Raw genomic sequence first — 25,237 nt, 5'->3', positions numbered from 1 at the left:
TATTTTTGTTTAAGATTATCTTTAAAGGAAGAGGATGAAGATATTGACTAATCTTAGATGTTAAGTATATATGTTAATATTTTAAGGGTAACCACTAAGAACTGAAATAGAATGTATAAATTCCAAATTAGTAGAAGTGTATAGAAAAAGGGGCAAACTAAAGAAAATGCAATTAATAGAATAGAAGGCAAGAAAGGGGAAACAAGAAGCAAAGAAAAGGAAAGTTAAATAAATATGAAATGAAAGGGTGGTAGTAAATCCAAAGATGGTGATCATAGCGTGACGGAGAGTGCTAGTTTTCACCAAAATCTATTTTCTTGCTTCCATGGTAATAGAGTTGTGGTTGGGACATGGCTATCCGACTAGTGGCCTCATTTTCCTTCTCCTTTGCTGCAGAGGGTGACCATGTCACAAAGTTCTGGCCAATGGGATATGAGCAGATGAGAACTGTGCCACTTCCGGGTCTAGGCCTTAAGAATTTGGGCTTGTGCTCCTTCGTGCTCTCTTCTTTTCTCAAGCTGGAACTCCTAATCAACTTCCACCAGGCAGATAAATACAATACCCTAGGGGATGGAATAACAATATGGGGCGAAGGAGCCACCCAACAAACTGGACCACTTATCCTAAGACTGTTTCATGAGAGAGATATAAACATTGTGTTTGGGGGAAGGCAGGGAGGAAGGATCTGTTTCTTACAACATCCTTTTATCCTAATTAATATACATAATAAATGAAAACTGATTAACATAGACTACTTTAATAATATCGAAATTCAAGTGTTATTTACAAGACACACTTAAAACATAATGACTCAGAATGGTTGAAAATAAAGAGATGGAAAGATATATACTAGGAAACCACTAAGAAAAAGAAAGCTATTGTATCACACAAAATAGAATTTAAGGGGAAAAATAATGGACAGATAAACATAATAAACTTAAGTAGGCAAACTGGGTTATAGTCCTGGCTTCGTGATTTACAGCAAAATCGGGTAAATTGCTTTATTCTTTTTTAGTTTCAGTTTGCATCTCTATAAAAGATAACATATTATTTGCGGAATTGTGAGATAATGCATGGGAAACTGATTTTCTATAGCCGTAAAACTATAGTAACTCAAATCCTATCACATAATTAATTCAGTCAACATTAACTGAGCACCTCTTACACATCATAAACTGTATTGAGAACTAGGAAGATGGAGGTAAGTCAGTCATAATACTTGTCATCAGAGAGATTATATGTAAAGAATGAGTTTAATAAAGGTCTTCTAAGGCATTATGCTGGGCAGTGCATTTAGTCTAGAGAGAGCAGCCAGATCTAACCTGCAGCAGGGTCAAAAAAAGATTTCTTAGGTTGAATCTTGAAAGATGAGCAGGTGTTTGAACAGGCTGAGTAAGAAGAAGGATATTCCACGAGAGGGCACAGCGTAAAAATAAGTGGCCTGATAGGGAACTGCATGTGAGGAAGGCAGAGTGTTTGATGAGACTGGAGAAACAGATACTGGCTGAGATAATGAGACGTCATCCTACAGGTAATGGGAAGCCATTTGAAGGGCTTATGCAGGAAATGACTTGCTCAATTTTGTACTTTAGAAGACTTACTTCAGGCATAATGTGAGAGATGGCAGGGGGGAGGTGCAATTAGCTTGGAGGGAGTGAGACTAATAAGGAAAGTAATGCAACGTTTCGGGGACTTGAGACAAAGGACCTGAAACTAGGCAAGAGCAGTGAAATGGAGGGAAGGTGACAGACAGGAACATCTAGTGCATGGAGAGGGCAACAGGAGGGAGGAGGAGGAGACTGGGACAATTTTCAGACTTCTCCTTTGGGTGACTAGATGGATTGTGGAGACATTTACTGGGAATGAGACTAAAGAGGAAAGCCAGCTGGCAGGAAAGTTAACTTCTGTTTTAGTCAAGCTGAGTTTAAGGCCCATGGGATGTCTGGGTAGAGATTTCTGGTAAGAAATTGGCTTTCTAGATTGGAGATCTGGGATAGGGATAGACATTTATGAGTTATCAGCACATGGTTGGTTGTTGAAGTCATGGGTGGGTCTGGATAGGTCAGGCAGCACTGGAAACACACCAAGGGCAGATTATTTAAGCCCTCCAACATGTGAGAGATGGCAAAGGGGCTGAGCAAGAAATGGTTAGAGACTGGAGACTGAAGTGTCACAGGAGCCAATGGAAGGGATAGTTTCAAGGACAAAAGTCTGGTCCCCAATGACAAACGCTGCAGATAGGTAAGCAAGAAGAGAACCGGGAAAAAAACTCCACAAAATCCTAACTCAATGGTTTAGGGAATTTTACAGCCACAGGTGACCTTTGTTAGGGTCGCCTCGGTAGAACAGTGGGCACAGAAGTCGGTTTGCAGGGAAGAATGAGTGGTGGATTAAGAAACGGATGTGAGAATAATGAGAACAAGGCTTCATCTCCCAAAGAGCTTAGCTGTGGGGAAGTGGGGACTGGAGGCAGACTAGATCCAGTAAGCGTTTTTAAATTTTCAGTTTGTTTGGAAAATGTGTGAATGTGTCTGACATGACTAAGGCAAGTGGGAAGATGCTTCTGGAAGGAGCCTGAAAGTCCAGAAGAGGGAATAACCTGTGAAAAGCCATTTTTGGATTGGAACTAGATGGAAACCGTCTTCGATGCCAAAAAGATGATCAGAAAACTCTATTTGAAACGTTGTTTTCAAAAGGTGGGAGGCGGTGACTTGCCATTTATTGAGCGCTCACTGCAAGCCAGTCCCTTGCCCTAATTTGAACGCATGCCCGAATTGGAAAGCAGATCCACTCATGAGCCGGTTTTCTTTCCACGAAACAGTTAATCATTATAAATGAATAAAAGAAGCACTCCCTCAAGCTTAACCCCTCTTGCAGATGCTAACCCCATCTGCAAGCTTTTTAACATCACCAAGAATAAACCATTCCTGGAGCAGCTGGTTCACGAGCGGCTCTGGAGTGCAGTTATCTCCCTTGCTCTGTTGAAGTCGGCTACTGTCCAGTGAGATTTCGTTCAAGCCTCAGCGCCCAGAGGAAGGGAGGTGCCTGCAGCGCGGGCAGCCAGCGTTTGGAGGGAGGCGGGCGCTAGCTGCAGGCATCGGGAGAGGGAGACAGGGAGAGGGGCGCTGGGAGGTGTCTCCCGGGACTCGCGGCCACCGCCGCTCCCGTCGCCAGCGCGTCAGCCGGGCTTTCCCTGCCGCTCCCGGCGGCGACTCGGCGCCCGGCCCCGTGGGAGGCCGCTTCTGTCCGCCCGGCTGCCCGGTGCCCGTGACCACCCGGCGGCCGCTTTCGGTTCCGCGCCTTATAAGGCCTGACAGGGGGGTCACGTGCGTCCCGGGCCGCCCGCCGGGAGGAGGGGGCGGCAGGGGGAGGGGCGGGAAGCCGGGAGGAAAAGGGGAGGGAGCCGGGGGCGGAGGAAGGAGCGGGGGGGCGGATTCTGCAGCCGTGGGAGGTGGCGGCAGCGGCGGCGGTGGGGAGCGGACCGCTTGGAGCTGGACCGACGAGGAGGAGGAGGTGGAGAAGGTGGAGGAGGAGGACGGGACCGGCGCGGGGGCGGGAGAGCGCAGCGCGGCGGAAGCCGGAGACGGCGGGAGTGCCGGTGGCTGGCCCCGGGCGGGAGCCGGGGCGGCGGCGACAGCGGCCAAGAGGACCGCGGCGAGGGAAGCGCATCCAGCAGCCCCGGCGGCGGCGGCGGCGGCGGCGGGGGCCCGGGTCCGCGCGCCTGGGCGGCCGGCGGGCGCGGGCCGGCGCGATGGAGCCGCAGCACGTGCGCCCCGCGCCCGGCGTCCGCAGCCCGACCTGGGAGGAACCGGTGGGTACAGCGCCCGCGCCCACCCCCTCCCACTTCTCCTCTGCTCCCCCCGCCCGGACCGGGTTCCGTTCAGGAAATGGCCCGGGATGAGGTCCGCAGCTGCTTCCCAGCCGGGGCAGCGCTTCCTCCGCCGCCCGGGCTCCTCCTCGCGCGCCTCCGGGAGCGCTTTTGTCCGGCCAGCCGAGGCTCTCCCAGAGGGGCCGCTGGCGAACCGCTGACGACGGCCCTCGGAGGACCGTTTCCGTGCTTCAGCGACTTCGCAACTTTTTACTTGATTTTAGAGCGCGGTGGGTAGAGAGGGGTACAGGAGAAACCCAGACTGTGGGGTCATCGTGTAGAGCTCAGAGGAGACCGGTCTTCCTTCCTGAGACCGCGCCCTGGCCGTCACCTGGGTGCGCAGGTTCCTGAGGACCGCCGCCTGGGGAGGCTGATCGCGGCTTGAAGCCCGGAACCACGCCTCCGACTCCTGTTCGCCGCTAGCCCCGGGCTTTTCTGTGGTTCAAGGGTTTTGCCAGGGATGAAGCGGGAAGCTAACCTCGGTTCGCTGCACATGCAACGCGGAGGTTGGGTAACTTTAGGGACCGAGAGTAGCGTGTGCGTGTGTATCGTGTGTACGAGGATAGGGATGAGGAGGCCGGGGGGCTTGGGATTTGTTCCCTCAAACTCCTCCAACTTCCTTCTTTCTTGCAACTCAAACAGTCAGAACCATCTCACATGCCTCTAGGGATTCTACCCCGGAATCCCCGTCTCACTCAGAGCTCTGTAATTCTGTGTGGGCTGCCTTTTCCCTGGCATCGAATTTTGGCTCTCCAAGCCCTGCCTCGATGTTTGCTACTCCGTCTTGGTTGAAATTCTTGAACCTATCTGAAAAGCCTCGTCCGAAATTCCTGGCCTCATCCGTGTTCTGTTCAACGAGTTCGGATGCTGTTTTCCCAGGGACTCCCCATGTCTGCTCAGGCTGGCCCCCTGCCTGTTGAGAGCCTCTAGGTCAGGTGCCAGGCTTGGTTCTTTTTCTTTTCTAATATGTACACTCCTAGCTCCTTCGCCCAGAGTATATTTCTCTGCCTCCTGGTTCCCGACCTTTCAGAAGTGCCCTTCGACTCTGATCCATCTGTATCTGCAGCTGTATTTGCTTTTGTAAATTTGAACATGTTGTTAGGTAATGGCATCTGCTCATATTTCTTCTATTGTGGTTATCACTGGGGATTAAATTATTTTTGAAATTAAAAGTACAATTCAGTTTTGAAGTTTAAATCAAAGACCATTGAGAATTAAATTCAGTGACCTGGTTTTGTTAATCTTTTACTTTTAAACTTTCCTATATGAAGTCCCTTTTGAACCTGGATACTTTAAGCCAACACCAATGACAATGAAAAATACCCGGTTATATGTATTTTACTTTAGGGTGCTGAGGCCAGAACTACTGTGCCTAGAAAAATAGAGACTTTTTTTTGTGCTTTACCTTCCAAAGTGACAAAAATGGAAATGCTCATTTATTAGCTTTTAAAACTAGAGCCTTGACAGAAATGTGTGAATGAAATGTGACACTTTAGCCAGACTGTAGAACTCTCCTCAAAAAATGAGATTTATTTTCTTTAAACACCAAAGGCTTTTTAACTTATTCAAGAGATATTTTTTCCAGCACCTACTATGTCCCAGGGCTGTTGGATATAGCAGTTAACAACACAGATACAAATCCTTAAATCCTCACAGAGTGTACATTCTTAATTAAACAGAATATCTTGTTTCATATATGTTAATGGTTTACATTCAGATAGCCCAAAAAGCATCTTCAGAGATCTCAGGTATGTGGCATAAAATGATACTTCTGACAAAGTGATTTTATTTGAAACCCTGTGGCCATACATGTATGTCCACAAAGAGCTAATAAAGGGAATTCTCGTTTAGGTTCTTAAAAAAGATGTTATCCCAATTATTGAAAAGTGGTTACACAAGAAAAGAGGAGGGATAAATTAGGGGAAAAGCAGTATTTAAATGTTTTATTTCAGACATTTGGAGCTAAGGGGAGAAGTATCAGTTTAATCTAAATGTTTTGAATAGACAGAAAATTCATCAAAATCAGGGATTCTTGAACTTTTCTTGAGTCTGTGATCCCTTTAAGAATCTAATCAGAGCTATAGACTCTCTTTCTTCCCAAAATGTACGTATGCAACATACAGATAAAATTTTTAATAAAATTTCAAGGGAATCACAGAGTTCCTGGAGCCCAAACTGTGGACCCTCAAAGACCTTGGGTTAAGAACATCTGCTTTGATTTGGACTCCATTTTGCAGTTATTTAAAATCTGCTTTTTGAATTTCAATATAGGCAACTTTGATACATTAGCGTAAAAGTATACGCATTTACATTTATGAAAAGGAATGTTTAATATTGAACAGGCAATATTCATGTTACACAGATCCTGTTGCATTATCCCTTATTGTGTATAACAACACGCATGTAAGGATTTACCCTCCTCATTCTTTTCTGATGAAACCTAAAACATGGTGATATGATTCTACATGGAACTATTCAGACAGAAGAGTAAACATAATCACAGGAATCGATGCTGGGTGATAGTAAAGAGAATACCACTTCTGGCTTGAAATGTATCCGTGTCTGGAGCTGAGGGGCAGCCGCTGGACTTCATGACATTCTTTGTATTTGGAGATGAAATGAAGTTATTTAGTTAAGTGAGGGCATTTAAATAAACTGTTAGCCTTGTCATTACTCCAGCTAGGGCAATGGGCCTAAAAGAAGATAAATGTTAGCATTCAGATTTCTGTATGTTTTCTTTAATGCTAGCTTTGGAATGTAATCAAATCAGTGGAAATAGAGCCATTACCTAAATTTCTAATCAATTAAAAAATATTTTGGTGGTGGGAATAGGTGGGTAGGAAGATACTTAGCCAAAAAACCCAGATAATATCCTAGGGGGAAAATGGGTAGTTAGAATTCTAGCCCAAACTTAGAAAGTATGGGAGTGTTTACAAAGTAGTTCTTAGACAGTGGGGGAATACTAGAGTACATTTTGCTTACTAAAATTTGTTTTTTATTTTCAAATGATTTTTATCTAGCTGGCTCTGATGAAACTATTCAAAACTAATGGAAAATTAGGAAGGGAAGAGTTTCAAAGGAAAAAGAGCCAAAATATAAATGAGAAGTTGTAAGTATATTTATGCATTGGGTCTAGATGATGGAAGGTGTTTGCCTTAGGTACAGGAATGACCATATGTACATACAGTTGATATCACAATCTCAGTCTTTTTTTGTTCAGGTAACAACTAAGGAAGTTTTAATACAGTTTTGAATGTTAAATTCTAAATATGTAACAGTGTATTAGGAAGTAGTTCTAAAGTTTGAATGAAAGCAGGCCTATTGTTTGTTCAGCCTGCACTGCTCTTTGCATGGTTCCCACTGGTTCTGAATGTGAGTGCTTCAACATGACTGTGGTTTTTTCTTGATTATCATTATTTTGACTTTTTTTTTGGGTGAGGACTATTGGCTCAGAGTTAACATCCGTTGCTAATCTTCCTCTTTTTGCTGAGGAGGATTGTCCCTGAGCTAACATCTGTGCCCTTCTTCCTCTATTTTGTATGTGGGATGCTGCCAGAGCATGGCTTGATGAGCAGTACATAGGTCTGTGCCTGGGATTGGAAACTGAACCCCAGGCCACTGAAGCAGAGTGTGCGAACTTAACCACTACGACACTAGGCAAGCCCTCCCAACATGAGTGTTTTTAAAGTGCCTACTTGGGTTCTTCAGGATATAAATGTAGACTTATACATGTTTATGATATGATATTTAACGTAAAACCGTAGAAGTTGTAAATGGATGTTAAACCTTTTTTGTTATTAGTAGTGATCAATAATAAGAATATAATTCAAAATATCTCTATAGATAATAATATGCTAATATGCATAAAGTTGGTATCAGAGAATTAGCTGTGACTTACATATCTTCAGTATAATAGGTTTTTTTAAAAAAAAAATGGGGCTGGAAGCCCTATTAAGCAGAAACCTAATTTAGTGGTAGTTTCTCCTATTTCCATTTCATCCCGAATGCAGTGTTTACATGGCTTATGTCCAAGTTTTTAATAGTGTGTTTGTGATACATGTTCCAAACGAAGATTTCAAAGTAATAATAATAAAAAAAATATGTCAGACACACCTAAGAAATTACTTGAAAATCTGAAAACACCAAGTAAGGGAAAAGTCAAGGAAGTCTTATAAATCAAAGAATGTAATATACCACATAATTTGAAATTTGTTTCAGTTATCCTTTTGAGCTACATTAAAATGGTTGAAAATATTGAGTTCTTGACATTGCTATTATATTTTTAAGGAAAGTGAAATGCATTGCGAGTATACAATATACAGATTGGATGTTCATTCTGGAAACTTATAATTTACAAATAAGACCTGAGAAGGAGCTAGTGGGTCAGGTACCTTAAATTAGGGATTACTTGAACAGTCTCCTTAGAAGAGATGGGTGAAGAAAAGAGGGTATTTCATGAGCTTCCTTTTGTGGGAAATGAAGTGACATTCCTTCATTTCCCTACACGGTATTTTCACTCTGAGTGTTCTCTGTGCTAGGGAAATTGTAGAGGAGGGATCATTTATTTAGCATGAGCAGGCTAAGACTGGCTGTGCTTTCAAAGTCACAACCAAGTTTTAGAACTTGTTACAGGAGTCTTTGGAGAGCAGGGATAACTGTGAGGTTAAATTTTTATGAAGCAATGAATACCTTTACTTTGAGGTATTCATTGCCCAGCTCTTGCACGTGAAAACTCTGTTAAAGTAACTTTAAGCAATCAGTGTTTGAATCAGAGTGAGAAATGTATTCAGTCCTCTTCTTAAGCTCACAGAACAGGCATGGGCATTAAACAATGCCTTTCGGTTTTATCCCTCTCTGCATGGATTCTGGAAAATGTTACTGCAGGTATATAAAACTTGAAAGCCTCAAGTGTGAATAGAAACATGAGAATTGACAAACTAACTTTTGTTATATAGTGAGGTAAAGTGAATAGAACATTAGAATAGTAATCACATGATTTTGACTTTGGTCCCAGCTTGTTATTTTGAGCCTCAGTTTCTTTACATTAAAAGAGAGGTCTGAACTAGGTTTATTCTTTCCAAAGGCCCTTTATTATAAGGTGTTCTGGTTTACACTGCCAACCACTGGACTGGTCAGTGACCAAATAGGTTGGGATAAAGGCCATTACTTTGATTATTTTTTGTCTTAAAGAATTCCCTTCATAGCAATATGGTCTTTGTCGATACAGAATTACATATTTACAGAGCCATAGGGCTCTTAGAGTTTATTTTGCCCAACTCCTTCCCTTCCTAAAGAATACAACTGGAGAAGTAGCCTCTATCAATTAGTATTACATGGCAGCAATCTCCTGTCTTTGAAGATTCAAGCCAACTAGCACATTTGACATTTTAATGAATTTAATCTACAATGTGGATATACAGTATTGGGATTGCATATTGTTTCTTCAGATCTCTTAGAACTGTTAGTTCTGATACAGCAAATTATTGAGAGTAAGACTGCAACCAGAAAAAACCCAATAGGATCTTAGTTTGGAGAACCCTTAAAGGTCATGTCAACTGAAAAAATAGAAGGTCATGTCAACTGAAAAAATAGGAATGGGAATTGAAGGGCATGAACATGCTAAAGAGATTGAATGCTTTACTGAAGTGTGAAGAGACTCCACAGTCTGGCAGGGAGTGTTTGCCCTACTTAAAAATATAGGTAATACCAGTTTGGAGTTCTCTGTGGATGACAAGAGGAATCAGTCATTTTAGTATCTTCTCCCCCAAGCACTCCCACATCTGCAAGGGTTCTTTGACGAGGAGCGTGCACGACCCGCCGCAAGGCTGCTATTCCCAAGTGGCCGCTTAACCGGCTCGCATGGGACGAGTTGTGAGCGGTGCCTGCAGCCTGTTGATCCCATTTCCTCCTGCTCTAGTCCGGTTAGGGAGTGGCTCTCCCAGGACTTCCAATGTTTTCGTGCTCTGGCACTGGTGTTCACAAGGCTCTAGTGCATTGTTTTCTTCCAGGCAGTCTCGGTTAGCGCTTCAGCTTAGACGTTTATTTTGCATTCTGTCGTCTTGGGCTGCGTGTATACTCTTGTTTCTGCCCTCTCTCCACGCCCTTCCCAGTTTCCTGTTAGCCATAGGGATCGCTCTTTCTGAGCGAAAAGTTCTCAGAGCGGAGTGGAACCTCCCGGAAAATGCTCTCCTCTTCCGTGTGCGCCGGATGGGGGTGGGGGTGGGCCAGAAACTGAACACCACGGTCGAGAGAGCTGAAAGGACCCGAACCCCAGGGCAGAAGCGGGAGAGGTATGGTTCATCGGAGAAGGCTAGGGGGTCGTGAGACAGACAGGGGGCGGTGCCCGTACATCCCAGGGGCGGAGGGGACTTGTATTCAGCGGGAACGTGCGGCGAGGCCCAAGTCTCTCTGGAGAGATTCTGGGTCCAGGAGGTGGCGGGGTGCACCCAAGGGAGTCGGGAGGAAGCTCTGGGTTCCCTTTCTGCTCTAGGGGCCGTTTTGTCCCTGTTGGCCCTGCACCGAGGGAAGGAGCATCGCCGCTGCCGGGCCTGCGGGGGTTGGCTGCGGAGATTTCTCGTCTTCCCCGACCTCCCGTCCAGCCCGCAGACCCCAGACCCTAGGGGAAGGGGGAGGTTGTCCCGAGCCCTCTGTCACGCTCATCCTCTCTACCCGCACTGGTCGTATTCTGGGTCAGGAACCCTGTAACATCCCGATCCTGGGTGCGCAGGGGTCCCAGGCGGGGCCGGGGTCTGCATCCCCTGTGCCCCACCGCGCTCGCCGCTCTGGCCAGAGCCGAGCGGAGAAGCCCGGGGGGCCCTGTCGGGAGGGCGACTGATCCCCGCGACCCTTCCCCGCGGGGGCGGCTGGGGGAGCGGAAGATGGCGGCGGCAGCTGGGCGCGGGGCTCCGGGCCCGGCTCGGGCAGAGCCCACCCCCTGACCGCCGCCGCCGCCCCCGCCGGGCGGTGCTGTGTCCCCGCAGGACGCGGAGAGGATGGCCGGGGCCGGCGGCCAGCACCACCCTCCGGGCGCCGCGGGCGGAGCGGCCGCCGGGGCCGGAGCCGCAGTCACCTCCGCCGCTGCCTCGGCGGGGCCCGGAGAGGATTCGTCCGACAGCGAAGCGGAGCAAGAGGGACCCCAGAAACTGATCCGCAAAGTGTCCACCTCGGGGCAGATCCGGACCAAGGTGAGGCGGGCCTGAGGGGAGCGCGGAGGGCGGGAGGCGGCGGGGCGGGGAAGAGGCGAGAGGACGCCCGCGGCGCGGGGAGCGCGCCGGCGGTCCCGGGAGCGTGGGGATCGAGGTGAGGGCGGGGCCTGGGCCGGGGGCGGGGCCGGCGGGAGCTGGACCGCGGCGCGGCAGGAAGGGATTCCCGGCCCGCGCGCTGGAGGTCGCGCTTCTGGGCTCCCGGGGAGTTCAGCGGCCAGAGGCGGAGGAGACGGGGACCCGCGGCTCGGCGGGAGCGTGGGAAAAAGCTGAAGCGCTGGGGAGGGTTCCCGCTCAGGGAACTCAAAAGGAGTGTTTTATTTTTTGTGCTCCCTGCCGTGCAGAGGTTCGGCAGAGTCTGTGCGTTGAGCAGGGAGCGGAGTGCAGGCCGCCAGAGCGGCAGTGAGCCCGCCACGTTCCCTTCCCGCAGGCAGCAGCCTGCCCCTCCTCTGGCCCACTCCGCGAGGGTGGGTGGGGAGGGGACACCGGACACCCCCTTTGCCACTTGCTGCCGTTTGGAAGGGGCGTCCCCAGTCGTAAATGATGCTCCCGGTTAACAGCACCCAGCGCGGCAGGGACAGCAAGCCAGGCTTTCGCGTCGTAGGTTCTGGCTAAGTGCAGAGTTCAGATCTCACCAACACACTCATGGTTATTTTTAATAATGGAAAGTAACCTGCTTGTGTTATATGGAGATTAGCATGCTGTGTTACTCTTGTTTATGTAGCAGGTACTGCTGACCTGTGAGGGCTCGAAGTTGAGAGTTTTACTTTGATTGTGAACATATATATCGCAAATGCTTGTGACTGAAGGATTATTTATATATTCTAACTTTCTTCATACTTCTAAATCGTCACGCAGGGAGTCATTTATCCCTGGGGAACTTTAATGAGGAATTTGAAAAGGAAACCAGTGATATTATTGGATTTGTGTGCTCTTTAAAAATAAATTTGCAAAAGTTAATTCATTGTATACCTATTTTTATGAGAATTTGTTTTCTAAGGTCCGTGGGCCCCTATATGAAAATAGAACTTTTATTATATGCCTATGGATTCATGTTTGTATTAACTTTTCTTATTTTCTAAAGTAAATATGTGTAAGCACACACAACTGTTAGGGTGCAATTAGCAACGAGTCAAAGATTGCTTGAGTCATTTTTTTAAGTGCACTTTTTGTAACTCCTTTTTTTTATTTTTATTTTTTAATTTTCTTTTTGTGAGATCAGCTCTGTGCTAACATCTGCCAATCCTCTTTTTTTGCTGAGGAAGGCTGGCCCTGGGCTAACATCCGTGCCCATCTTCCTCCACTTTATGTGGGACGCCGCCACAGCATGGCGGCTTGCCAAGCAGTGCGTTCCTCTGCGCCTGGGATCCGAACCCGAGAACCCCCGGTCGCTGCAGCGGAGGGCGCACAGCTAACCGCTTGCGCAACCGGGCGGAGCCCTGTAACTGCTTTTAATAGTGACGTTTTTTAATTTAATAGAATTTGTGATAAATTAAGGACATGGGTTTAATGTATTTTTAGAAGATTAGGGCTAAACAAGATAGGGACTTTCCTAACAGTGCCTTTAGCATTTGAAATCTTAATTTTAGAAAAAGTTCATAAAACTGTTAATAATAGGCAAAATGGCAGGTTTTAAAGAATGTATATTTTAATATATTCATATGAAATGTTTAAAATTCCGTGCATACTTATATCAAGATTGACCAGTAAATTTATATTGTTTGAAAGAAAATTTAGAAATGGCTCTAATTTGAATTGAGTAAAGTCAAACGACAAATTTGTTAGGAGTACCACTGAAATTTGTAGGTTTCATGAACTCATGGTAATAGCTGAGATTATACTCCTTAAATTTGATATTATCTATGGTTTGGGGTCAAGCATGTTTATCCAGGCTAGGAGTATTTCAAAAAGCACATTTATTTATTGGTTTTCCATTTAACTTTCTAGTAAAAATACTTAGCACATACATTTTGCCATGATTAGGGATAATTAGTGATCATTAAATAAAATGTTTCTTAAATTTCCAAAGACGTATTGAATTTCAGAAATTCTGCATTTTACACTAGTTTATACAAGTGCATATAAGCTCATCAACGTTTTCATATATGAACACCTGAGATCAGCCTCAGCCTCCCTGCTTTTCCTCATCCCCGAATCCGGATTGTTCATACCTGCTACAAATTTCATCAGTCACATCTTATCACATATACAAATTTTCCTTGACTTACAATGGGGTTAAGTCCTGATAAACCCATTGTTAAGTTGAAGTACTCTAAGTTGAAAATGCATTTAATATACCTAACCTACCAAATATCGTAGTTTAGCCTAGGCTACCTTAAAAGTGCTCAGAACACTTACATTAGCCTACAGTTGGGCAAAAAACACAAACACAAAGCCTATTTTATAGTATAGTGTTGAATATCTCGTGTAATTTATTGACTACTATACTGAAAATGAAAAACAGAATGGGTGTATGGATACAGAATAGTTGTAAGTGATCACGTAGCTGACTGGGAGCTGCGGCTCCCTGCCTGCCCAGCATCGCAAGAGAGTATAGTGCAGTATATCGCTAGCCTGGGGAAAGATCAAAATTCAGAATTCAAAGTGCGTTTCCACTGATTGCATATGGGTTTCAGACCACTGTAAAGTCGAAAGATCTTAAGTCGAACCATTGTAAGCCGGGACCGTCTGTGCTGATTCTCAGGAAAGAGGTCGAGGGCAGTTGGGGAATTAATAGAATGAGAACTGCTAAATTTATCTATTGGTCCCCAGTCTTCAATTGTGATCCAGATAAGAGTTAAGGGAAAAGATCTTTAGAAAAAGACAGATCCTCTTTTGAGCCCTTCTGCAGTTGTGTAAGACAGGGAGCCTGGTGGAGAGGGAGACGCCAGGACTAGCCCAAGGCCTAGTCATTGTTAAGAAAGCAGTAGCAGTTCTTGCTCATACATCCCGAAGATACACCAAGGGACCACTAGGTCTGACAGGTTGTGATTGCTAATGGCATCTTCAATCCTGGTTGAGTAGCAGCCTGGGATGGTGTGTGTGGCACACGCACACAGACCTACACATGCGTATACACATGCTTACATATGTATGTGTATATATGCACCCTCTTTATAAAGCGTTTCATAGACAGACAGACAGAGGGCCTACAGCAGAGTCAGTTGCACATAGAGGTCAAAAACATTTCTTAAATGAATGACTGTGTATATATTATATTACATGCTTGCACACAATGCTTTGTATATATGGATATTATTGTTAAAACGTAGTACTTATTTTAATTTCCTTTAAGATCCTTAGGGTCATAAAGCTGTTTGGTATCCAGTTAATCTAGTAACTTAACTAGTTACTAACTTATTACCTTATTTGAAGTGTTCTTTGTTGTGAATACTGGTTAATGTTTTAAATAATTTGAATGTTAGTGAAGAACCTTAAGTTAGTTGTGGCATCTGAAAAGCATCCAGACTTTTCTTAATAGAAAAAGTAATGCATGCATGTAATAAGACATTCAAACAGTGTGAGAGGATATTCAGTGATGGGAGGGTATTCAGTGAAAAGTATTTTCCCTCTCGTCCCACACCTTCTAGTCTCTGTCTCAGAGACAATTGTTGACATTTTCTTGGTGTGCTTCCAGAAAGTTTCTATGCACATACAAGTGGGTGTATATATATATGTACTTAAATATATAGTATTTAAAAAATACTAAAGGGAACATTCTATACATATTCTATGTCTTGTTTGTTTGGAGATATAATGTGGAGGTCATTTCCCTAACACTTGTATAATCTACCTGATTCTTTTTAATGATGGCAAAGTATTCCATTATATTAGGTTGAGCTAAGTGAAGTTGCTCTGTCAGTAGGTCAAAAATGGTCGAGAGCAGAATGGTGGTTGCCAAGGGCTGGGAGGTTGGGGAAATGGGGAGATGTTGGTCAAAGGGTACATACTTTCAGTTATAAGATGAGTAAGTTCTGGGGATCTAATGTACAGCATAGTGACTATAGTTAATAATACTGTATTATACACTTGAAATTTGCTAAGAAAATAGATCTTAAGCATGCTCACCATATTAAAAAAAGATAAGTATGTGAGGTGATGGATATGTTAATTAACTTAATTGTAATCATTTTATAATGTCTATATCTATCAAATCCTCATATTGTATACTTTAAGTATGTACAATTTTATTTGTAAATTATACCTCAATAAAGCTGGGGAAAAAATGGTCAAATATGGGAAATTTCATATGGTTCAACCTAATATGTTATGTCATCATTTAATTAACCAGTTCTCTATGGAAGGAAATATGGGTTATTTTAGGACAACACTAATCTCAGCTTTTTTGCACTGGATATGATGACTTTTTAAGTAAAGAATAAGACTGGCATGCTTTTAAAATTAGTATGATTTAATAAAATCCTCATGTACATTTTAGTACCCTCCTCATAGCCCCACATTGTATACTCTTTGATCCCCTTTTCATTTTCCATTTTTCCCCCAGTTTCTTTGTCCTTTCAACTATTTTTTTCTTTCTGTTTTTCACTTTTTTTCCTTTCTCTGTATCAGCTAACTGGAATTTCAGGAAGTCTCATCTAGCTACCCAGGTGCTAAACACTAGATAATTTTATGGCTGCCTCTGTTTCCCCGAAGGGAAAAAAAAGTCACTTATATGGGTTATATAGTGGAAAGAGTGCTGATGTGGCGAAGCCAAAAGGAGCTGTAACTCATCGTCTCTTCCTCTCTCTTTACCCTTGGCTATTATTTCTAAATTCTTAGTCCGGTCTCGGGGAGGAGGTTGATTTTGCATTCAGATTTACTGTTGTAGAGATTTTCACAGTATCTACTGAGAATGAGACATTCTGAAACAACACTAATATAAACTCAGACCAGCTTGGTTTTGAACATGAATGTGAAGGACACTTTGTTTGCTTTTTGTTGGCCCATGAATACTGTAGTCTTTCATTTTGCAGGGAATGGCTGGAAGAACCTTGGTCAGGTTTATAGCTAGGAATGTTCAGCCATCATAAGTGGAATGGTATAAACAAATGGGAACCATCTCAATGACTTTTTCTGACATTGACTCATCTCGGCCAAGGTCTTGAAGCTTCATGTGTCAAAAATACCTCCTAATTAGGTTTATTATGCTCTCATTTATTTTTTTTTTGACATTTATATACCTCTTACAGTTAATTTTGAATGTCCATAAATGAGTCTCTAAATTTGGGTAAAACATACCTAAACACTGGGAAGATATTCAGAACTTTGCAACATTATGTCTGGATTAAGACATCTCTTTAAGGCCATTAGGAAAAGAATAATCACCACATTCTTCAATTAGTACCTTGGTTTTACTTTAACATGAAGGGTGTACAAATAAGCTCTTATACGTTTATGGCAAGACAATATATGGAAATATTGATTTGTATTTTTCACTGGTTTATAAGATGCAATTTGTGCAATTAAAATATTATCTTTCACCATAAACCTTAGATGGAGTAGACTAGGGAAGACTTGCTCATTGTTTTTCACATTGTAGGTGGCAGCCCATTAGTGGGTCATGATGGTTCCCGTCTAGCATTTAAAACAGAAACAGAATAGATTAGAAAATATTTAAAACTTTTACCCACAGTTCTGGGTGGAAACATTGGATTGAGTAATGATCCAAATAGGATGAGAAACAAACACGGCCAGAAGATTGTTAAGAAATGAGAATAAAGTAATTTTGACAGGTTTATTATTTGGAAACTCAATATGATATGAGAGGCAAGTAGGGACTTTTACATTTTGATAGCTGATGAACAGGAAGATATCTTGAATAATAAGAATAATTAACATTCATCTAGGGAAGAAGTTGGCTAATGTTTTCTGCAAAGGGCCAGATAGTAATTATTTTAAGCTTTGTAGGCCATAAAGTCTGTGTCAAAATCACTCAGCTCTACTGTTGTAGTATAAAAGCAGCCAGAGACAATACTGAAGTGAATAAGTGTGGCTGTGTTCCAATAAAACTTTAAGGACACTGAAATTTGAATTTCATGTGATTATCATGTGTTAAGAAATTTTTTTCTTCTCTTTTTTTTTTTTAAAGCCATTTAAACATGTAAAAACCTTCTTAGCTTGTGGGCTGTACAAAATCAAATGCTGGAAGGATATGGCCAATAGCTTTGGCTTGTGCGCCCAGTTTGCTGATCCCTATTCTAGATGATGGAAAATGGTATAGTTAGGTTAGCAAAGCACTCTGAAGCTAAGGTGCTGCTAAATACGATCAGCATTCAAGGGACCAAATAAAGCTAGATTTCAAAAATCTCATCTTTGTAGAACATTTTATTTTTAGCTTGGTTTGCGTCTTTGCTTCCATTTTAATGTGGACTAAATATAGACTGGAAACTCTGAGTCTTGGTACAGTAATATATGGTATAACAGCTTTCTTTCCATTTTGATTACAAATTAAACACGCTATCCCATTATTAAAGATAAGAGACATAATAAATAATTTACTAAACCTTTACATGTAACTTAAGATGCCTTATTTGCAAGTATCTAAATTTAGAAAGCTTTTACTTGGTTTAAGGTTGCATGTTTGCTGTTGTGGTAGGAGTGATGAAAGGTTATATGAAACTACTATTGTAAATGACTCGGGGCTCCTTTCTGTTTCCAGGGTACAGTGTTTCGCTCATATTGGATTTGTTAGGCTTTACTTACTCAGGAAATGTGTTTATAAGCAAAGGTTTTAATTAAAGAGAGTTTGTTTTACATCTAAGAATAGACCTTTGAAAAAGACCATAACATGTTAGTACATTACATTTTCCCTTGGCAAATTTGTTTGGTTTTGTTGGGTATTGACTGTTTTTCTCTCTGAATATTTAGTTACTTGAAACCCATTTGTGTTTTTGATTTGGTTAAGTGGCTTAAAGTGGTCAGTAACCATTACTGATGATAGCTTTAATTTAGGATTCAGTGTGTGTTGTTTCTATTTTAGATAGTCACTTGTTTTTTCCAAATGAACGTATATGGCAGGAATACCCTCCCCCTGCTTTGTGTTATGAGAATATTCGAAAGACTGTTAGGCTCTTGTTTTATAGCAAAGAAGTATGATTAACTTGATCGTGTGTGGAGCTGGAATCTCTAACCCTCTGACTATGCCGTTTGAGTACCCGGAATTTTTCAAACCACCGGGATGTAATTTATGTAATAAATCTTTTTTATATAAGCTTGATGCATTTATGTTAGAAATTTAAAAATACTTTTCTACTTAGCATTTTATTGTTTATAGAGCAGTTTTATATGCATGAACTTATTTAACAGTTTCGTACAATTATCTAAATTTTACAAATGATAAAACTGAGACCAAGTTTGAATATCTGCTGAGTAAATGGCAGGGCTGGAACTCCAAACAGGACTCGGGCACAGTGGATACAATGGATGGGTTCCAAATGCCTTCTCTCATGGTCCCATAAGCTTTTTGGATTTTGAAACTTTTTACATCTACAGTGTACAAGTACAGATGTATGCAGGCTGTCTGCTCACTTTTCTTTGCTCTCTCCCGCCCCCTCCTGTCCTCCTCCTTCTCTTCCTTAGATTCTCCTCTCCCTTCCCTTCCCTTTCCTCCTCCTTCCTACCCTGCCCTTTATTAAATATGTTTAATCTGTGAGCGTATCTCTCCCTAATGTTTTAGGTTTCATAATATTTTTTTGCATTTGAATCCCATGTTTTTAGTGACATGTTTAAGAGTACATGATTGAAAAGTAAATTTTGAAATAAAAAATTTCAGCAGAAATTTATATTAATTTTAATTACTGTTGGCAAAATCATGGAATCACTTTGAAAACATCTTTAGAAAGACTAATTCAGAACAAATGCTTATAGGTATCTGATTCTGCAAGCAGGTTTTCAAAGAAAACTGTTAGTTTCACTTGCATAAGGTAAGATGCTGTTTTTAAAAGGTCATGATATAGCGTTTAAAAGAATTATATCAAGTAGTTTTCCGTTTGGCCTATTAAGGCAGAGTTGAGGAAAAAATACGAGTAAAATTTATTTTTAACTAGCTAAGGAATGAAAATGACATTTTTGGGGCCCAATTTTCTCCATCTCACTATTTTATTTAAATAAGGAAAGGTGCCAGGGTGTATACCAGAACAGGCATACTGTTTTGAGTTGTATTATTTGTACAAACTCATATTGTATTTTAAAATTATGTTGTAATAGTTGATGTTGATATATAGATGAATAATATCTCTAGTTTGTGGAGTTCATGGTAAAATGAGCAGCTGTGAACCCAGCTTCAGAACTGAACACTGTCAATACCTGCATCTACTTGTGTGTTCCTTCTCTTTTTCACTCCTTGGTTGCCCTCAGTTCTTTCAAAAAGCTGTTTTTGGTGTTCCAAGCACTGTCATAAGTGCTAAGAGCAGCAAACAGAAACAAAATAGCCAAAAACCTCTGCCCTCACGGGGCTCGCAATTAAATGCCCGGAGAATTTATGAACTCATAAATATGTAACAGGCACACTATATTAGGAGGTGAGAAGTGCTATAGAGAAAAATAAAGCATGAATGGGAGTGGGGGTGGGGAGGGGAGGGGAAGCTCTTCCTGAGAAGGTGACATCAGAGCAGCAATCTTGAGGGAATGAGCCATGGGGACCTCTGGGGGAAAAGCAGTCTAGGCAGAAGGAACAGCAGCTGCAAAGCCCAAGACGCAGAAGCTGTAATGAGGAGGAGGTGAGTGAGGCTGAAGTAGGGGTGCGAGTGAGGGAGAAAGCAGGTAGAAAGTTGGAGGTAAGTTAACAGTGTCAAACGTAAGGTACTGCATATAGAGGAGTTCTTAGACTGGGGTTCATGCCCCCCATAGCGTGGATAGGATTCAGATGGCTCCCCAAATTTTATGTCTGTGTGTCTGCCCTTCAGAAGACTAAAACGAATTGCAGGACTGAGGATAAAAGATACATAGAAAAAATATACACACACAGAATATAGTTTTACAGTAAGAAGGAACCCTTGCAACATAAACCATCCATTGTTGTCATTTGGAGAAATGCTTAAATTGGGGGTGGGTTCGATGAAATGAAACGAGAAGCAGCATAGAATAGCAAGGTTCCTTGGAGCAGTTAGGTAGTGTGGGATTTGCTTCTCAGCTCTTTCATTAGGTGATTTTAGTCATGTTACTTAACGTGGCAGAGAAAGTTGTGCCCATCAATATCTGCGTTTCTCCTGTTTTTCCTGGCCTACCATTCGACTTCATTTCCCCCTTAAGATAGGTGGGGCTATGTAACTGAGTTCAGGCGAATGAAACCTGGGTGGGAGTGATGTTTGTCACTTGTCCTCTAAAGCAATTGATGGGACTCTCCATGCTCTGTCTCTTCCCTCACCTGCCAGCTAGATGTAGATTATCCAGTGCAAGGAGCTTGGATCCCTGAACAAATTCATGGAGAAGAGCCTCTGTGCTCCTGTCCCCAAGCCTCACTGGCCATATTGGATGTGACACAAGAGGGAACTAGACCTTGATTGTGTTAAGCCCCTGAGATTTGGGCATTGTTTGCTATAGCGGTTAGCGTACTCTGACCAATACACTTCATCTCTCTGAACTTCAGATTTCTCATTTGCAACATGGATATAGTGATTCCTACCTTGTAGGGTAGTAGTGAGAATTAAAGAAATGCACAGTATGCTTTTGCATCCCTGAGTATTATAATTATTTTTAAAAATCGGTATAAAATCTCAATAACTCAATTATTCCTGATACATGTGTCTTCTAAGTAATTTAATCAATAGGATATATAGACCACTTTATCCTTTGTTGACTATTTAAAAGACTTGATGAAACTATTACTTTTACAGACCATTATTTTTTAATTTTAAATATGTCTTTGCTACCATGAAGGGCCCTTTGGACATATGAAAACCCAGACTGCAAGAGCGGTGGCTAGGCTTACTCTACTTGATGGTTCTAGTTAGGGCCAGACTTGTTTCTGGGGTAATGTATGTTACAAGTGTCTCATGAAAAATACTTTCTTAAGAACAAATGACCACTTGGAGGTGGTAGTGGGAATAATTGGCCAAGTAGGCTCTTAGGTGCTTCCATGGCTAAATCTACTTTATCTTGAAGTGATCTTCCTTGTATCTTCCCTTCCTCAACTCCTGTTTACTCCTCAGTCCACACATTCTGGCTTTTGCCCCAACCACTTCATGAAAACTTCTTTTGCAAAGGTCACTGATGATGTAACTACTCAGATCCAGTGCTCTCTTTTTAGTTTTAAACTCAAACTATATTTCTTGCTAATTTTGACACTGTTGACCATTTTTTTCCTCACATCTTCCCCTTTTGCTTTCAGGGTTTAAATTTCTCTTACCTTTCTTACTACCTTTCTACTGCCTCATTCTCGATCCCTGATTCCTTTTGCTGGTGCTAAATGGTTGTGTTTCCTGGGATTCTGATTCTAACTCTGTATGCCTCTTCCTTAGTTGATCTGACCGATTAGATTAGGCTTCAACTACCAGCTGTACCGGTCTTTCTCTAACCTGTCCTCTCTCCTCAGAACTGGTCCTGTATTTCCTTTGCCTATTGGACATTTACTGTAGTGGGCCCCATAGCCTTCTCAGCCTCAGCATTCTCAAACTGGACAGACCTATGACCTCCTGGCCAAATGTTGCTCTATTACTTTTATATCTTATAGAAGGATTTGCCTTGTAGTTAATCTTGACTTGTGGTCTTGCTAATCGTCTTCATTAACTCATTTGCTTTCAACAAATATGCATTCAGTGCCTACAATGGGTAACAGAGTGCTGGGCCCTGGGGACAGTCCCGAGCAGACACAGTCCCTTTCCTCTTCAGCTCAGTCAGTGGTCACCAAACACAATTCTGTTTTTTCATACATTATCTCATTTACTCCTCATAATAAAACTAAGAAGTAGGTAGGTAAAATTATGATCCCTATTTTAGAAATAAGGAAACCAAGGATTAGATAAGTAACTTGTCCAAGGTCACACAGCTGTCAAGTGACCAGTTTGATGCCTGATTTAACTATTATGATATATTATCCCTTTGTATACTGCTCGTATCTGTCGTGAATTCATCCCTTCCTTTCCGTTTCTATTGCTGCTTACCCTGACTTCATTTAACCTTTATAATTTATCTTTTGGATTTTACCATGGATTTCCTCTCAGGTCCATCCTCTACTCCTCTACCAGTTATCTTCGTAAAAGAGAAGGATGAGCATGGTACATTTTGCATAAACTGTTAGACATTGCCCATTACTAGTGGGATAAAGTCTAAATTTCTTAGCATGGCTTAGTGGGTCTTTCTCAATTTGATACTAAACTACCTTTCCATTCATTCAATCAACATTTATTGAGTGGTATTGTAGGTGCTAGAATGGTAAAATAACAAAAAACCCTGCTTACTAGAGCTTATATTCTCTTAAGGGAGAAGTTAATAAACATATAAACAAATATATAATATATCAGCTGTTCAGAAGCGTAGTGAAGGAAAATAAAACAGGTAAAGGGAGAGGGAGTGATGGAGCGGGGCATGTATAAAGTATTTTGGTTGAATTGGTTCAGGAAGGACTCTCTTTGATGAGAGAATATTTGAACAGAGATCTGAATGAAGTGACGTGAGCCACACAGATCTCGGGTGTCAGAATGTCCAGGCAGAGTCAATGCCGTGGTATTCCAGTTGTGTTTTCTGTCACTGTCATCCTGTGGCCAGTCATGCCAAACTCTTTTCTGTTTCCAAGTAAGGAGGTACTGTTATACCTGCAAGTGTTTGCACGTGTTATTCCGTCTACCTGGAATTTTTCCAATTTCTCTGCCTGATTTATTTTTATATATTGCTATTTCCCCACATTTCTGAAAATATTTACATTTACATTTAATTCTGTGTTTACATTCAAGCTTAGGTAAAATATAGATAGGACTATGAGACTAAGAGGAAGGTTAGTAGGTTAGTCTATACAGCAGAGTGTCTGCTCTCTCCTGTCTCTCTCTCTCTATGTCCACACACACACACAAAGTTAAAAATGAATTGTAAATTTGGCCCCAAGCTTCCTGGCAGCCAAAGTAACAAGATTATTTACAAAATTTTATTGTCGGTGGTGGAAAAACTCTAGATTTTAGCAAGAAAAAAGTTTTTCTAGATCCCAAAGAAATGTATTCTGTCAGTCTTCCATGTGGAGGTCACTGAGGGATCGAGTACACACTCCCCTCACTTACATCGTAACACAAATGCGGGAGGTGTCCTTATAATGTCTCCTCTTGTAAGGTCCAGACATAATCCAAACTGCAGCTTCGTGACGCAGTTCTGTAGGGCATTTCAGTAAGGCAGTTTTAGTATGGCTAAATCCATGCATAAAATCCAAAATAGTTTTTTTTTTTTGTGAGGAAGAACGGCCCTGAGCTAACATCTGCCAATCCTCTTCTTTTTGCTGAGGAAGACTGGCCCTGGGCTAACATCTGTGCCCATCTTCCTCCACTTTATATGGGATGCCGCCACAGCATGGCCTGACAAACGGTGCGTTGGTGTGTGCCCGGGATCTGAACCGGTGAACCCCGGGCCACCTCAGCAGAGTGTGCACGCACTTAACCGCTTGCGCCACCGGGCCAGCCCCCAAAATAGTTTTGAAGATTGAATAAATGGCATGTACTTCAAACAATCTTCCCATTAAACTGGGCATCTGCTGAAATACCTTCAAAGTATTGTAGCATCTGAGGTTATCTGCTGTTTTTATTTACTTACTCAGGTGCAATTGATAAAAGAGGATTGAGTGGTATGTTCTTAGCTAGTATGGAAAGAAAAATCTGATGTTTCTCAGATTTCATATCTCTAATAAAATGGTTCTGCAACCAGGCTTTTAAAAAATATGTTTGCAGTGTTTTATGAGTGCATTGCAGAATATTAAATCTTCAACTTCGTATCTCTAATAAAATGTATCTACAGCCAAGCTTTTAAAAAATATGTTTGCAGTGTTTTATTAGTGCATTGTGGAATATTAAAAAGACGTATATGTTTTAGGATTATTATGAGAACAGTGTTAACCTTATGGACCCCTGAAAAGGCCTTGGGGGCACTTTGACAACTGCTGTGCTTCCACAATGTATCTGGACCCTATTTTTTGCTTGGAGAGAGAGCCATGAGGATATCTGGAGGAAGAGCAGAGCAAGCAGAGGGAGAAGCAAGTACAAAGGCCTTGAGGTGGCAACACACCTGACAGAGTCCAAGTACGTCAGGATGCTAAGGGTGGCCATTGCAAAGCGAGGGAGGGGGAAGTGAGTAGCAGGGAAAAATATCAGAGAGGTTAGGGGGACAGTAGATAGGTGCTCGTGATGATTTCCGTGAGATAATATACATATTTAGCACAGCGGCTGGCACATAATTAGCATTTAATAGATGCTAGTTATTATAGTTATATTAAAGGAATGTAGTTGCTGTTCCATAGCTACTTTGATATTTAAAATAAAATCAGTATCTAAAACAGATTCTTTAGAAGATAGGAGGGAAATGAAGCGGTAGCTGGAGAGGAACCTAGGAGTCAAGTGAGGGCTTTTTTTTTTTTTTTTTTTGGTTGGGAAGATTAGCCCTGAGCTAACATTTGTGCCAATCTTCCTCTATTTTCTGTATGTGGGATGCCACCACAGCATGGCTTGATGAGCAGTATGTAGGTCCATGCCCGGGATCCGAACCCATGAACTCCAGGTCGCTGAAGTGGAGCGCGCGAACTTAACCACTGCGCCACCGGGCCGGCCCCTGAGGGTTTTTTTTTTTAGGTGAAATGACTTTTTTAGGAGAGAGAAGGGTATGTTTGTGGTCTGAGGAGAAAAATGCAGTTGAGAGGGAAGATCAGACGATGTAGAAGACAGAGAGGAAAATGACTGGAGCAGTGTTCTTAGATGTGTGAGGCGAGATGGGATCTGGTGAGGAGCTGGTCTGTACTGGGAACAGGACAGTTTATTGACAGTATGCAGTAGATGCAGGGGTAGGTGCCTTTGGAGATTCTTTTCTGATTGTTTCAGTTTTCTTAGGGGAATAAGAAGCTAGGTCATCAGCTGAGAATCACTATGAGGGAGAAGATATTAGAGATCTGAGGAGAGAGGAAAAGGTATGAAATACTTGAATGAGAGAGTGGGAAAGTGAATGGAGCAGAGAAATACAGTGTGAGTGTCAAGTGGCATTTAGG

At 42.4% G+C, this 25,237-nt stretch overlaps 1 protein-coding gene across 4 annotated transcripts in view; it reads left to right on the top strand.

The window, feature by feature from the left end:
* The first annotated feature begins 3,666 nt into the window (after positions 1 to 3,666).
* DGKH (diacylglycerol kinase eta) overlaps positions 3,667 to 25,237 on the top strand; it is a 180,377-nt gene continuing 158,806 nt past the window's right edge. For 3 of the 4 annotated variants that reach the window (XM_058548239.1, XM_058548238.1, XM_058548236.1), the window contains exons 1-2: positions 3,667 to 3,811; positions 10,849 to 11,052. In XM_058548239.1, the coding sequence (XP_058404222.1) occupies positions 3,752 to 3,811; positions 10,849 to 11,052 (264 nt within the window). In that variant the 5' untranslated portion in view covers positions 3,667 to 3,751. The remainder of the gene's footprint in view (positions 3,812 to 10,848; positions 11,053 to 25,237) is intronic. The other variant, XM_058548240.1, reaches the window with a different exon arrangement.

The sequence above is a fragment of the Diceros bicornis genome, chromosome 9, assembly GCF_020826845.1.
Source record: "Diceros bicornis minor isolate mBicDic1 chromosome 9, mDicBic1.mat.cur, whole genome shotgun sequence".
Lineage (NCBI taxonomy): Eukaryota > Metazoa > Chordata > Mammalia > Perissodactyla > Rhinocerotidae > Diceros > Diceros bicornis.
Note: the sequence above shows the minus strand (reverse complement) of the source record. Positions and strands in the feature narration are given on the sequence as shown.